Here is a 14,369-nt window from a genome sequence, read left to right as displayed (position 1 = left end):
CTTCATATCTAGACTGCAGGACAGGGTTTGGGGCCACCCCTTCTTCATATACTAATAATAAGTAACATTTGCATAGCACTTTATGGTTAGTGAAATATTATACATCATTGTTATTTGATTCTCATATTAACCCTGAGAAGTAGGTATTTTTATGATGAGGAAAAAGAGGCTCTCAGATAATTAAGTAGCTTTCCTGTGTGGTTCAGCCAGCTATTGCTAAAGCCAGAATTAAATCTGTATTTTAGTATGCTCTTTTTACTGTACTTTACTGTCTTTGCATTTTTCTCTATACTTTAGGCTACCAGTCTGATTTCCTATAATTGCATATTTGTTAATAGTTTAAAAATATAACTTTTAAGGAATAAAAATAATATAGCGACAATTCAGAAAATGAATGTGACAAAAAGGAAGAATATGGATTTTTGGAGTGAGAAAGACTTAGGTTTAAATTCCTGCTCTACCACTTAACTACTGTTCAACTTGGAACAAAGTACTTGCGTTCTTTGAGATGACGCCTCCGCATCTGTAATATGGTGGTAATAAAACCTAACTCAAAATGTGTTATGAGGATTAGTACATTACTACAAAGAAACTGCTTTAATACATAATGGTATTCAGTAAAAGGCAATTATACTAGCCTGTTTAGCTTTGTCCATATTTTGGATTGTTTTCTTAGGATAAATTTTTAGAAGAATAATTACTGAGTTGAAAGTTGTGAAGATTTTCTATCTTCCTTTAAATATGGCTGCCAAATTGCTTTTTAAAATTGGGTGAGCCAATTTGTATTGTCACCAACACTTTATGAGAGTAATTTTTATCACATTGTTATCACCTAGGTTTTAAATGTTTTTATACTTTGATGGGAGAGAAATGGAAACTTTTTTAGTTTGCACCTTTGATTACTCGGTTAATTATCTTTTCACTAGAGGCCCCATGCACAAAATTCATGCACTAGGGGTTGTGGGTCCCTCAGCCCGGCCTGTGCCCTCTCGCAGTCTGGGACCCCTTCCTCCTTAGCGCTGATCCTTAGCGCTGCCACGGAGGCAGGAGTGGCTCCCGCCACCGCCACTGCGCTTGCCAGCTGTGAGCCCGGCTTCTAGCTGAGTGGCGCTCCCCATGTGAGAGCGCACTGACCACCAGGGGGCAGCTCCTGCGTTGAGTGTCTGTCCCCTGGTGGTCAGTGCACGTCATAGTGACAGATCATTCCACTGTTCGGTTGATTTGCATATTAGGCTTTTATTATATAGGATTTTTACCTGTATTTTCAGAATTACATGTCTATGTTTTACATAAATTATATAGGAGTATAATTATCCATTTAAAGCCCATCTCTCTGAGTTTTTATGTCATTGATCTCCATCCAACACACAGAAGTGTGAGTCTTATTATATCTGTGAATATTTGTAAATAAGACATTTTTGCCCTAGCTGGTTTGGTTCAGTGGATAGAGCGTCAGCCTGTGGACTAAAGGGTCCCAGGTTCAATTCTGACTAAGGGCACATGCCCAGGTTGTGGGCTCGATCTCCACCCCCAAGTAGGGGGTGTGCAGAAGGCAGCCAATCAATGATTCTCTCTCATCGATGTTTCTATCTCTCTGTTTCTCTCCCTTCCTCTCTGAAATCAATAAAAAAAAAAATATTTTAAATAAATAAATAAATAATTAAATAAGACATTTTCTGTCCTCTTGACATTATACAGTATTATTAGGGAGATTTAACACGTTAAGTGCCAAGCCTGTTTTCCTTTAGCCCGCGATACCCAATTTCACCATTTTGCTGGCGGCACCAATGACTGACGAGGTCCGGATGGAAAGTATAGTGTCAGTCACCAGTGACTGACATGGCACTTAATGTGTTAAAGTACCTGGTATTGTCCTTGGTAAAAACACACACACACAAAAAAAACACTTGTAATTTAAAAACAGGGAAGAGAAGAAAATAGCAATGCTTTAACTATTGTATATGGAAGACTCAGTTAAAATAAGTGGGAGATGGCCCTAGCCAGTTTGGCTCAGTGGATAGAACGTCGGCCTACAGACTGAATGGGCCTGGGTTCGACTTGGGTCAAGGGCACATGCCCAGGTTGTGGGCTCAATCCCTAGTAGGGGACATGCAGAAGGCAGCCAATCAATGATTCTCTTTCATCATTCCTCTCTGAAATAAATAAAAAATAAATGAAAGCCCAGAGCCAGGCATGGCCAGGTCATCAGTCAGTGGGACCTTCAGTAGACCTGGTGCTTTACGACTAAAATTGCCCCTGCTCTCCTGTTGGCAAAAAGGGGTGAAGAGAAAGGACATTTTCTCTGATTTTGTTTGGCTGCTGTTCTCCTAGTTCTGTTTTATCTGTGGTTCTCAATAGTAACTTTCCTCCTTTGAGTAACTATGCAGCTCTATCCCTGGGGACTTGTTTTATAGGCAAGTTGGATTTCTTCCTGTTTGACTTTTAGCAAAGTACAGCCATCTGTCAGAATTGGGCATACTTGAAACTTCTGTTCCCATGAACTGAATTTTATTGTCACAAAAGCTAGCAAGCACCAAAATCTAATGTACATGTTACTGGATTAGTAGTGTTACCTTGATGATGTGACTATTGGCTCAGTGGCACAAAATATGGATGGAAGTAAATAAAAGTAATAAGCCAGTTATATACCTTACACTGGTAAAGGGAGCAATTAGTTGGGAATCATGCCACTGTTGTCATTAATGGGCCCTTAGTACTTTTTCATCTTAAAACATCCGAGGGAAATTGCTATACTTTAGCTTGGTACCTGGTATTATACCTCAGAAACGAATGCAGCTCTGAGTTAGAGTAAGTAGCTGTTTAATGCCATTTAGATATTGAGCATATTCATATTAAGTATGACTCTTATGGCAGTGTGATTTAACTCAGTAAGAATTGCTTTGACATGAAGATTCATATTCTTTATTCTGTGAAGGATTGAGGGAACCCGAATACTACATCACAAATTCAAGTGAAGAACTAGAAACTTGAGGTGGCTACTTCTGTTTTCTCTAATGTAGAGGTTGGGTTAAGAAGAAATATTTGGGCATAATTATTAATTAGTGTTTTAAAATTTCTTAAATCCTTCCATTCTTTCCTCAGTTTACATGTGCTCAGGCATTCTCTCCCCCTCCCCCCTCTCTCTCTCTCTTCCTCTCTCTTCCACACACCACACCAGCACACACAAGATTGTTAGTACTAAACAGTAAAGCTCTGTCCAACAATAACAAAAATAGAGAGAAAATAGCCAGTCCCAACCCCAAAACACTTCCCACAGAACATGCACTAAGTATGTTAGACCTCACCTGCTGGGGAGGATGAAAGGATGCTGCTAGCTGCCTTCAGTGTTGTCATTCCCATGGGATGGTTTGGTTATACTGAAAAGTTTAATTAAATATCATTTTATAAATTTTGAATTCAGCACTTCATTCTTATATATAGACTAGTGGCCTGGAGCATGAAATTCGTGCATGGGGTGGGGGGTTCCCTCAGCCCACCCTGCACCCTCTCCAATCAGAAATCCCTCTCACAATCTGGGACCGCTGGCTCCTAACCGCTCACCTGCCTGCCTGCCTGATTGCCCCTAATTGCCTCTGCCTGCCTGCCTGATCGCCACTAACTGCTCTCCCCTGCCGACCTGATCTCGCCCCCAACTGCTCTCCCCTCCCTGCCTGATCACCCCTAACTGCCCTCCCCTGCCGACCTGATCTTGCCCCCAACTGCCCTCTCCTGCTGGCCAATTTGGTTCTGATTGGTCAGTATCTATGCCAGTCAGCGTCAAAAGCTCCGCCTCCTAGGCAGTCATTGGCTCCTCACAGTTCACCTGGATTTGGTTCTGATTGGTTGGTTTCTATGCCAGTCAGCATCTCCGGGCCTATCTCCGGGCCTGACCAGAGAGGTGGGGCTGATCAGCAACCCCCATGGAGGCCCAGAGAGAAACAGAGGTGTGGCTGCTGGTGAAGCCTGGAGAGAAAGAGAGAGGCAACGGCTGATCAACAGCTGCCACAGAGGCTGTGGATCAGACCCTGCTTCTCTGGGCCTCTCTCCGGGCCTGATCCACAGCCCCCTCAACAGTCAGTGCTGGGTCAATGCACCCACACCGGCGGCAGCAATGACTGCAGGACTGACATTCGGTGTTCAGTCAAGCCTTCAGTTGTTTTGGATGTTATGGACCCTGGCTTTTTATATATTCGGATTAGGTGTTTAGCAGAACAAAATCAATAACTAAAAAAATGAAATAAATTACTTTTTTATTATTTGGGGATTTTATTTTCTGATTGCACAAGTAAGTATAAAGCAGGAAAAAAAAATCAGCTACTTTTCTACTCTGGACCATCGGAGTATAGTTTATTAGTAATGACAGATACCTTAGATCCTCTTATTGTAGCTCCCTCAAAAGACTGAATGTCTATGTTTATGGGATAGTTTTCATTTTCAAGTGTGTGATATTACAAAGAGATCTAGATTCTGAATGGTGATCACTTAGGTATCCATTAGGGTCTCACATACCCACTGCTGTCATTTTTATTCTAGTCATTTGTTTACATTCACTAATTTGAGTTCTGTTTGATACTTGTTAAGGTAATAAATGCTGTCCAGTGAATTATATGTTCTGACTTTGTACTGACTGTAAAAATTGATAATATCATGGTCTTAGACCATTTCACCATATGAAATCTGTCTCATAACTTTACGGTAAGGAGTAAATCCATTGCTTTTAATTTCTCATGCCATTTAAGTAAGATGTTGTGACTTTCTCTATTATAGATTGGCTGTGATCGTAGCCAAAACCTTGTGGACATTTGTCGAGAGAAGCAGTTTCAGGCCTTTGTCTGTGATGCATTGTCAGTGCCAGTCCGCAGTGGGTCTTGTGATGCCTGCATCTCCATTGCTGTTATTCACCATTTTGCGACAGCAGTAAGTACTGTCTTTCTCTCTCCCAGAACTTGTAACTAAAGTGGCAGGAAATGTTTATTGATTTTACTAGTTGGGACTTGTATTAGCTTTTCTTTTCTTTCCATTCTCTTGTCACATTTTGCACCACTTGTTAAGAGAGCCTGTGGAAGGGAGATGAGTTACATGGGAGTTGTACTTAGTTAAACAGAAGCCTAATGGACTGTATGTTGTTATTGCTGCATGTTTCTGCCTTTTTCCTACCTTGAGACTTACTCATCTTTAAATTTTTTTCACCATCTGATCATTTTTAATGTCCGAGTTTGTATATGAGAGCCAGTACTGTCTCCTAGACTTAAGTTTGTAAATTCTCAATTGGCTTGGGAGGCCAGTAGGGATGCCTCTTCTTGTCTAGTTTTCAAATCCTCAGTGGTCATCTGATCAAATGGAATTATGTTCTTCATCTTCTCCAGCTCTTTCCCATATTGCTCAATCCTGGCCGTTAAGAGAGACCAAAACTCAACACAACTTTTCACATCTGCTCTTTCTTCACCATCCACCAGGGTACTATATTTGTCCTCTGGCACAGGAACCTTCAGGGCATTAAGCTTTTCAAAGTCACCTACCAAGCCAGCCTTCGCTACCTTGGCCTTGTAGCAAGTGTTAGCAGGTAGATTCTGAGGTAGAGTGGCCAACCTGGAGGTGAGGGTCTCATTTCAGGAGTTCAAGGAATTAGCAATGGCCTTCGGTTTTGGGGTGTGATCTTCCCCAAAAGCTACCCAGTCATTGTCCTTTAGAGCAGATTTTTGCCCAGCAATCTTATGATCCTTCAGACCCCAGCGGCCTCAGTCCACAGCAGCCTGCTCATCTTTAAAGTTTAGCTGTAAGATTTTAAGAGAACTCTGTGCCTCTTGAGTAGACTCTCTCCCCAGCCTCTGAGCTTCCTCTCTATTTCTGTTTCCATTTTTCTTTCTCAACTCTCACTCATCCCTGACATCAGAATTGCACTTCCTTCCCATTCTATTTTTTTCCCTATTCTTTTTTAAAAAATAAGGTACTTGCCCTAGCTGGTTTGGCTCAGTGGATAAGAGCATCGGCCTGCAGACTGAAGGGTCCCAGGTTCGATTTCAGTCAAGGGCACATACCTGGGTTGTGGGCTCGATCCCCAGTAGGGGGCATGCAGGAGGCAGCCGATCAATGATTCTCTCTCATCATTGATGTTTCTATCTCTCTCCCTCTTCCTTCCTCTCTGAAACCAACAAAAATATATATATATAAAGTAAGGTACGTAACTGGTAGTAGTATGTCACTTATGTCTTTAATTAGTCACATATTTCTAATTTTAAAATAAGCGAATTTTTTATTTTTTATAGGAAAAAAATCCCCTTTCTTGGGTGTCAGTGATTTCTCCCCTAATCTAAGCAGTAACTCTATAGATCACCCTGTGCTGGAGTCTCCAGCAATTTTAGTTAGTATACCTTAAACCTTAGCTGAATTCAAAACAAAACAAAATGGAAAACACTCTATGCCTCTATTTTATTAACAGAAATGAAAATTTCCTTTTCCTTCTTCAACACTATTTTTTAACCACTCAATAACAGAACAAAATTCCCCTTACCTTTTTCCCCCCTTTTTTGTTTTATAGAAGATATTTTGTTAGGTTTTTCTGGGCCATTTATCTTAATTGAGAGCAGTCCTACAGTCAGTTGTATTTTTGTTTTCTCTCTGTCTCCTCCTGGTTGATAAATGGCAACATGTTTTTTGCTAGGAGCGCAGAATGGCAGCTCTTCAAGAACTTGCCCGACTCTTGAGACCTGGTGGGAAGGCACTCATTTATGTGTGGGCGATGGAACAAGAGTATAAGAACAAGAAGTCTAAGTATCTCAGAGAAAACAGATCTAATCAAGGAAGTCAAGAGATCAGCAGTGACCCATCAGCGCAGGAGCTGTTTGCGGAGCCAATGCCTGACACGGACCATCAAGATTCAGCATGTTCCGTCCCCTCCATTAATGACTTTCAGAAAGGAAGATGTAATTCAAGGGAAGTTGCTAATTCCACGCTGCCTATTCACACTAACAGGACTTCTTTTCATTCTCAAGACTTACTGGTTCCCTGGCACCTTAAGGGAAATGCAAGTAAAGAAAAACCTACGGAGCCGTTTGGTCCAGCAGGAACCCATGACCCAGGCCCTGTGCTTCATCGTTACTACCATGTGTTCTGTGAGGGAGAATTGGAAGCTGCCTGCCAGACTTTGAATAATGTCAGCATTCTGCAAAGCTACTATGACCAGGGGAACTGGTGTGTGATTCTTCAAAAGGTCTGATTATCTCAATGACCATATCATAGTCAGGAAAGAAACGCTCAGCTTTTTTCTTAAAAAGCAGACTAAATTAGCAGCCTTTTTTTCTTGTTGCTGTTGTTAATCCTCACCCGAGGATATTTTTTCCTTTGATTTTTAGGGAGATTGGAAGAGAGAGGAAAAGACAAGAGAGAAACATTGATGAGAGAGAAACACATCAATTGGTTGCTTCCTGCACGTGCTCCGACCAGGGCCCAGCTGGAGAGTATCCTGCAACCAAGGTGCACGTCCTTGACCCTTTGGTCCGCAGGCTGACGCTCTGTCCACTGAGCCAAACCACCCAGGGCAGCAGTCTTTTTAATTAAAGAGAAAACTTGTGGTAAAGTACCAAAGGAGTGCACCTGAGAGAAGTTTGAAAGTGGAGATTAGTTAGGAGGAACAGGGATGTTTTTTTATAAAGTAATTGTAGTTTGTGAAGTATTTGGGATGCTGGGATAAGTGTATAGCATTTTAAAGATAAACTTTTGTTATAAAGTGTTACTAAATGAATTAAATTATGTAGAATCATGTAGAAGAAATTATACACTTTAATAAAGAAAATTTCTGTTTAGTTGAAAGTTATCTGAAATTTTATCTGTGATTTTTTTTAGCTTCATACAGTCATGGACAATAACTACTCTGCCATCACTCCTGACTAGCATAGGGCTTGACACATAGTAGGTGCTCAGTAAATTTTAGTCAGATGATACCCATGCATTAGTAGGAGCTTCATCCAACAAATACTTGCTGAGCTTCTACTGTGCAGCAGTTAGTGTTGTAAGTACTGGGAGGGGAGCTGTGGACTGACAACAAAGAACAAAGTCCTTGTCCTCATGGAGCTTACGCTGTAGAGGGGAAGACAGACAGTAAAGTAAACACATACATAAATGCGACTGCCAGATAATGATAAATGCCATGGGGAAAGCACAACAGGACTGGGGGTCACCCGGCAACAAAAGATTAGTTTTAAAGGGCTCAGGTAACTACTAATTCTGCCTGAAGTTTTTTGCCAAGAGTTCATTGGTATTCCTAATGCATTGATCTGGGTGCTGAAGGGAACCCAAATATGCTCCTTTATTTAAATAGCAAAAGTTGGCCGAAACCGGTTTGGCTCAGTGGATAGAGCGTCGGCCTGCGGACTGGAAGGTCCCAGGTTCGATTCCGGTCAAGGGCATGTGCCTTGGTTGCGGGCACATCCCCGGTGGGGGGTGTGCAGGAGGCAGCTGGTCGATGTTTCTCTCTCATCGACGTTTCTAGCTCTCTATCCCTCTCCCTTCCTCCCTGTAAAAATCAATAAAATATATATAAAAAAATAAAAAATAAATAAATAAATAAATAAATAGCAAAAGTTGGAGTTGTCAGTCTGACCTAATTGTGCCCTTACAGCCAAAACTGTGCTGTCATTATTGGGTATTTCTAGTTTATTCATGGTTTGTTCCAGTCCAGGAGCAATCAGGGTTATTTTTCACCTAAAAATATTTCATAGTTACCAAATCAACTTACCAGCTAGTCAAGTTTCCAGGAGGAAACAAGGTTAGAAAGTTAACTGTAGGTCAAATAATCATGCAGAAGGGAAAATCGTGGATGCAGAGCTTTTATAGTAGAACTAATTAGATTGCGTAAAGAAAAATTGCTTTGGTACTAACATTTAGTGATGCTTAATGGACAAATCCACAGTTATAGTAGGAGATTTCAATAATTGATAGAATAACTGCATAGAAAATCAGTAAGGATAAGAGTAGCCTTAAACATAATTCACTAATTTAACCATATTGACATTTATAGAACATTCTAGCCAATGAGAGCAGAATGCACATTCTTATCAAGTACACAAGGAGCATTTACTGAGAAAGACCATCATCTGGGTCATAAAACAAGACTCAGTACATTTAAAAGAATTAAAGTCATACAAAATATGCTCTCTGGCAACAATATAAATAAATGAGAAATTAATAGCAAAAAGATCTCTGGAACAATCCTTAATAATTTTGAATATAAATAACCCATAGGTTAAGGAAGTATTCGAAAGGGAAAATAGAAAGTATTTTTAACTGAATGAAAATGAAAGCACAACATATTAGAATTCGTGCAAAAAGAAATTAACATAGCAAGCCTGACACTGCTATCCTTGGCTAGAATCTGGGAAATTAGATTTTGGGGGCAGAGTAGGGGAGGGGTGTTTCCCACCTCCCTAACTACTATGAGTGGGTCACTGTGGAATTTGGGTATATGCCAGGCAAAGGGTGCCTGCTTGGCCAACCCCCAGTAAAAAGCCGGGTGTTTCCTCTAACTGCTTCCCTATTTGGCAACATTTCACATGTTTTGTTATAACTTCTTGTTGGGGAATTAGGCATATCTTCATGACTCCACGGGGAGAGGACTCTCAGAAGCTTGCGCCTGGCTTCCTGTGGATCTCACCCCACGTACCCCTGTGCTGACTGTGCTATCCTCCTGCTGTAATAAATCATAACACTGAGTACGGCTATATGCGGAGTCCTGTGGATCCTTCTAGTGAATCACTGGACCCAGGGGTGGGCTTAGGGCCGCCCAACACACTGCTAAGGTAGCACGTAGGGAGAAAGTTATACATAGCACTAAATGCCTATGGTAGGAAAGAAGAAAGATCTCAAATCCAAGGACCTCTGCTTTCTTCTTAAGAAACTAGAAAAAGAAGAGCAAATAAAATGCAAAGTAGGCCGAAACCGGTTTGGCTCAGTGGATAGAGCGTCGGTCTGCGGACTGAAGGGTCCCAGGTTCGATTCCGGTCAAGGGCATGTACGTTGGTTGCGGGCACATCCCCGATGGGGGGTGTGCAGAAGGCAGCTGGTCGATGTTTCTCTCTCATCGATGTTTCTAGCTCTCTATTCCCTCTCCCTTCCTCTCTGTAAAAAATCAATAAAAAATATATCTAAAAAAAAAAAATAAAATGCAAAGTAGGCAGAAAAAAGGAAACACAGAGCAGAGCAGAGATCAATGAAATAGAAAACAGAAAAACAAGAGAGAAAGTCAATGAACACAAAAGCATATTCTTGGAGAAGACTAATAAAATTGATAAACTTCGCCGAAACCGGTTTGGCTCAGTGGATAGAGCGTCGGCCTGCGGACTCAAGGGTCCCAGGTTCGATCCCGGTCAAGGGCATGTGCCTTGGTTGCGGGCATATCCCCAGTGGGGGGTGTGCAAGAGGCAACTGATCGATGTTTCTCTCTCATCGATGTTTCTAACTCTCTATCCCTCTCTCTTCCTCTCTGTAAAAAATCAATAAAATATATTTTTTTAATAAAATTGATAAACTTCTAGCCAGACTGAGTTGACCAGGGACAGAATTCTATGATTTTTATAATTTTAAAAAGCAATCAATAAAACATAATGAAGATAGATTCTCATGTACTGACTTTTCAAGACAATGGCTGAAAAGAGAGTCTAGTCAAGAGGCACAGAGTTCTCGTTTGAAAAAGGTTTATTATTTAACAATTTTTTTTTCAAAAATATTTGCAGTGGTATTACACCAAAGGACAACCCAATATAATTACATAATTTTCTATAATAAATATGTTGAGGAAAATAAGACACTTCTTATATATTAAATAATTATGATTTTAGCCAGTTCCTAAATGTGTAAATATTATGCTTGAGAATTGAGATTCCAGGTAAAGCCAGTAAGCCATGTTGACTAACTAGAAAGATAAAAATTCTTAAAATGTATCACTTATTCTTTTTGCTAATTGGAATATTTTTCTATTCTCTGACATTTTAAAAAGAAAATTAAGAGAAGTTCTTTCTTTGCATCAGTCCCTTCATTGCTCTTCTGCTTTGAAATAGCAACCTCCACTGTCAGTCAGGAATTCACTGAGCAGTAAGGCCATTGTTCTTGCCAGGGCATTAAGTCAACTCACAGAATGTGTTCCTCTCATGGAAGGGGACAGAGAGTATGTTACTGCTCTTTACACGACCCATTTCCAGTGGCTGCCAGATGCCTGGCTCCCTCTGTGTCGTTTGCCCTTGAAGCCGAAGAGGAACTGTCAAGGTACAATCTTTCTGGCCTTCTCTTCTTTAACAGGAGTCTTGATTTTGCCATAAAACAATTCTCATGGGAGAACATATTTGGCAATGATACATCTGATCAGGGGTTAATTTCCAAAATATATAAAGAACTCATACAACTTAACAAAAGGAACACAATCCAATTAAAAAGTGGGCAAAGGACCTAAACAGACACTTCTCCAACATAGACATAGAATTAGCCAAGAGATAGATGAAAAAATGCTTAGTCACTGATCATCTGAGAGATACAAATTCAAAGACAATGAGGTATATCACCTCATACCTGTCAGAATGACTGCCATCAACATATCAAAAATAAATAAATAAACAAATGACAAGTGCTGGAAAGGATGTGGAGAAAGGGAACCTAGTACACTGCTAGTGGGAATGCAGATTGGGGCAGCCATTATGGAAAACAGTATGGAGTTTCCTCAAAAATTTAGAAATGAAGCTGCCATTTGAACCTGTGATCCCACTTCTAGGAATATGTCCTAAGAATCCTGAAATACCAGTCAGAAAGAACATATGCACCCCTATGTTCATAGCTATGTTATTTACAAATGCTAAGATCTGGAAACAGCCCAAGTGCTCATCAGCAGATGAGTGGATAAAAAAGCTGTGGTACATTTACACTATGGAATACTATGCAGCAGTAAAGAAGAAGGATCTTATACCCTTTGAGACAGCATGGAGGGACCTGGAAGGTATTATGCTAAGCGATATAAGCCAGTCAAAGAAAGACAAGTATCACATGATTTCACTCATATGTGGAATCTAATGAACAAAATAAACTGACAAATAAAATAGATCCAGAGACATAGAAGCATGGAATAGACTGACAAATCTCAGAGGGAAGAGGTCAGGGGCAGGAAGAGACTAATCAGAGAACTTATATGCATCACCCATGGACACAGACAATAGTGCACTGAAGGCCTAGGGAGGGGGTGGGAGCAGGGTGGAGAGGGTCAATGGGGGAGGGAGGGAAAAGGACATCTGAAATACAACAATAAAGATACATTTTTAAAAAACAATTCCCATAAAGGAAGAGAGTATGTAAGATAGGACTTCCAATTAACTTTTGTCAGTTATGACTATAGTTTTGAAGAATTACTCTCTAGTTAATGAAAGATCTTAAGTTTTAATAGAGGGTATTAAAGAACCATGATGTAGTGTGCCTCATAATTTTTCACTCCTCCCCAGGAAGAATTCCATATGGTATGATGGAATGTGGTAGAATAGACAATAAGCCACATGGAACAGACTGACAGCTGTCAGAAGGGAGAAGGTGAAGGAATTAGGGAAAGAACATATGTGCATAGCCCATGGACACAGACAACAGTGTAGTGATGGCCCGAGGGAAGGGGGATAGGCTGGGTGGAGGTGGGCAAAGTGGGGGAGGGGGGAGGGAGTGTGGGACCATCTGTAACAGTGTCAACAATTTAAGTTAAAAATAATTTTCTTCCAAACCATGAATTTTTCTTTTAATTTTTAATTATCTTCCAAACACAGCAGTTCTTAATTTTAATGAGACTTAATGTACCAATGTTTTCTTCTGCGGATTGTGCTTTTGTTCCTATATCTAAGAAATAATTGCCTAACCCAAGGTCACAAGGATTGTCTTCTATGTTTTCTTTTAGATCTTTTATAGGTTCATGTTTTACACTTATGTCTTCAACTAATTTTGTATAGTCATTTGTTTATATGTGTGTAGATCTATTTCTGGACTATAGTAAATTGATCTATTTGTTTTATTTTTATACAATACAACACTGTCTTCATTACTGTAACTTTATAATAAATCTTAAATTGCAGTAGAAAAAGAAGTAATGGAGCTATGATGACCTGAATCATTATATACTATAAGAATTATAGCTAAATCTTTGAAAATTAGTTGTGTTTAGCGGAGTATGGTGGCAACTATGTGCCTGCTTTATTTTTTTAGCATCTGCTTTGCTAAACACTCTTACCTGGTGTACTTCTAACCTGAGGCAAATCAGTCTAGTGGTTCTAGAAAGAATAAAGCGTTTTCAAGTCAAACATGGATTTAAAACTGAACTTTACCATTTACTAGCCTAGGAACCTTGGGGCAATCTGTATCTGTAAAGAGAGGATAGTATTACCTACCATGCAAGTTGTTGGGTAGACCGTGTGAGATAGCATGTAAAATATCAAGTACAGTACTTATTACCTAACTAGAGGCCCGGTGCCAACTCTCCCCCTCCCCCGCCACCAGCCTGGTCGCCCCACGCAACCTGCTGTTCAGTCATTTGGTCGTCCCTCACTAACCCCCCTGCTGGCCTGGTCATAGGCAGCCATCTTGTGAGGGCATGAGGGTCAATTTGCATATTACCTCTTTATCATATAGGATAGATGGCCAAAATACCAGCTTGTTCCTTCCCAATCCCCTGCCCTGAGAGCAATCTGGTCTTTTTACCCTCTTGTGAGTGTGTGTGTGTGTGTGTGTGTTGTAAATTTGACAGGCATTAATGAATTAATTCATTCAATGTATATTTATTAATTGCTTACTATGTGGGAGGCACTATTTTAAATAATAGATACATCAGTGAACACAAAAAGATCCTATCCCCATGGAGCTTACACTTACTGTGGAGGGAGTGGTATGATGGAATGTGGTAGAATAGACAATAAGCCATAATTATGATCAGTAAAACATCTATAATAATAAAAGAGTAATATTCTAATTAGACCAGACATCCTTCTGGATGAAGCTGGGGCTACGAGGGAAGCCCAGGTCCCTGGTGCCTGCTGGCGGCCAGAAGGAAGCCTGGGTCCTGGGTGCCAGAGGAAGCTGGTGCCAGCAGCAGGGGGGAAGGAAGGCCTACTCTTGCACGAATTTCATGCATCGGGCCTCTAGTATATTATGTTGTAAAATGATATGTTTTTGTTTGTTTGTTTGTTTGTTTTTGTTAATCCTCACCTGAGGATATTTTTGCCATTAATTTTTAGAGAGAGTGGAACAGGGGGAGGGGGGGAGAGAGAGAGAGAGAGAGAGAAACATCGATGTGAGAGAGACACATCAATTTGCTGCCTCCTGCACATGCCCCAACTGGAGCCAGGAATTAAACCTGCCCTTGA

The 14,369-nt window shown here is 40.6% G+C and overlaps 1 protein-coding gene and 1 pseudogene across 1 annotated transcript in view; one reads left to right on the top strand and one right to left on the bottom strand.

The window, feature by feature from the left end:
- The window catches only part of ALKBH8 (alkB homolog 8, tRNA methyltransferase), a 64,832-nt gene extending 57,019 nt beyond the window's left edge, over positions 1–7,813 (top strand). Inside the window, exons 11-12 of the mRNA XM_008156080.3 lie at positions 4,768–4,917; positions 6,662–7,813. Coding sequence (XP_008154302.2) covers positions 4,768–4,917; positions 6,662–7,216 — 705 coding nt within the window. The 3' untranslated portion in view covers positions 7,217–7,813. The remainder of the gene's footprint in view (positions 1–4,767; positions 4,918–6,661) is intronic.
- LOC114227915 (ATP synthase subunit d, mitochondrial-like) lies at positions 5,249–5,881 on the bottom strand (annotated as a pseudogene).
- Positions 7,814–14,369: the final 6,556 nt, after the last annotated feature.

This window comes from Eptesicus fuscus, chromosome 13, assembly GCF_027574615.1.
Source record: "Eptesicus fuscus isolate TK198812 chromosome 13, DD_ASM_mEF_20220401, whole genome shotgun sequence".
Taxonomy (NCBI): domain Eukaryota; kingdom Metazoa; phylum Chordata; class Mammalia; order Chiroptera; family Vespertilionidae; genus Eptesicus; species Eptesicus fuscus.
This window is presented reverse-complemented; position numbering and strand designations above follow the sequence as displayed.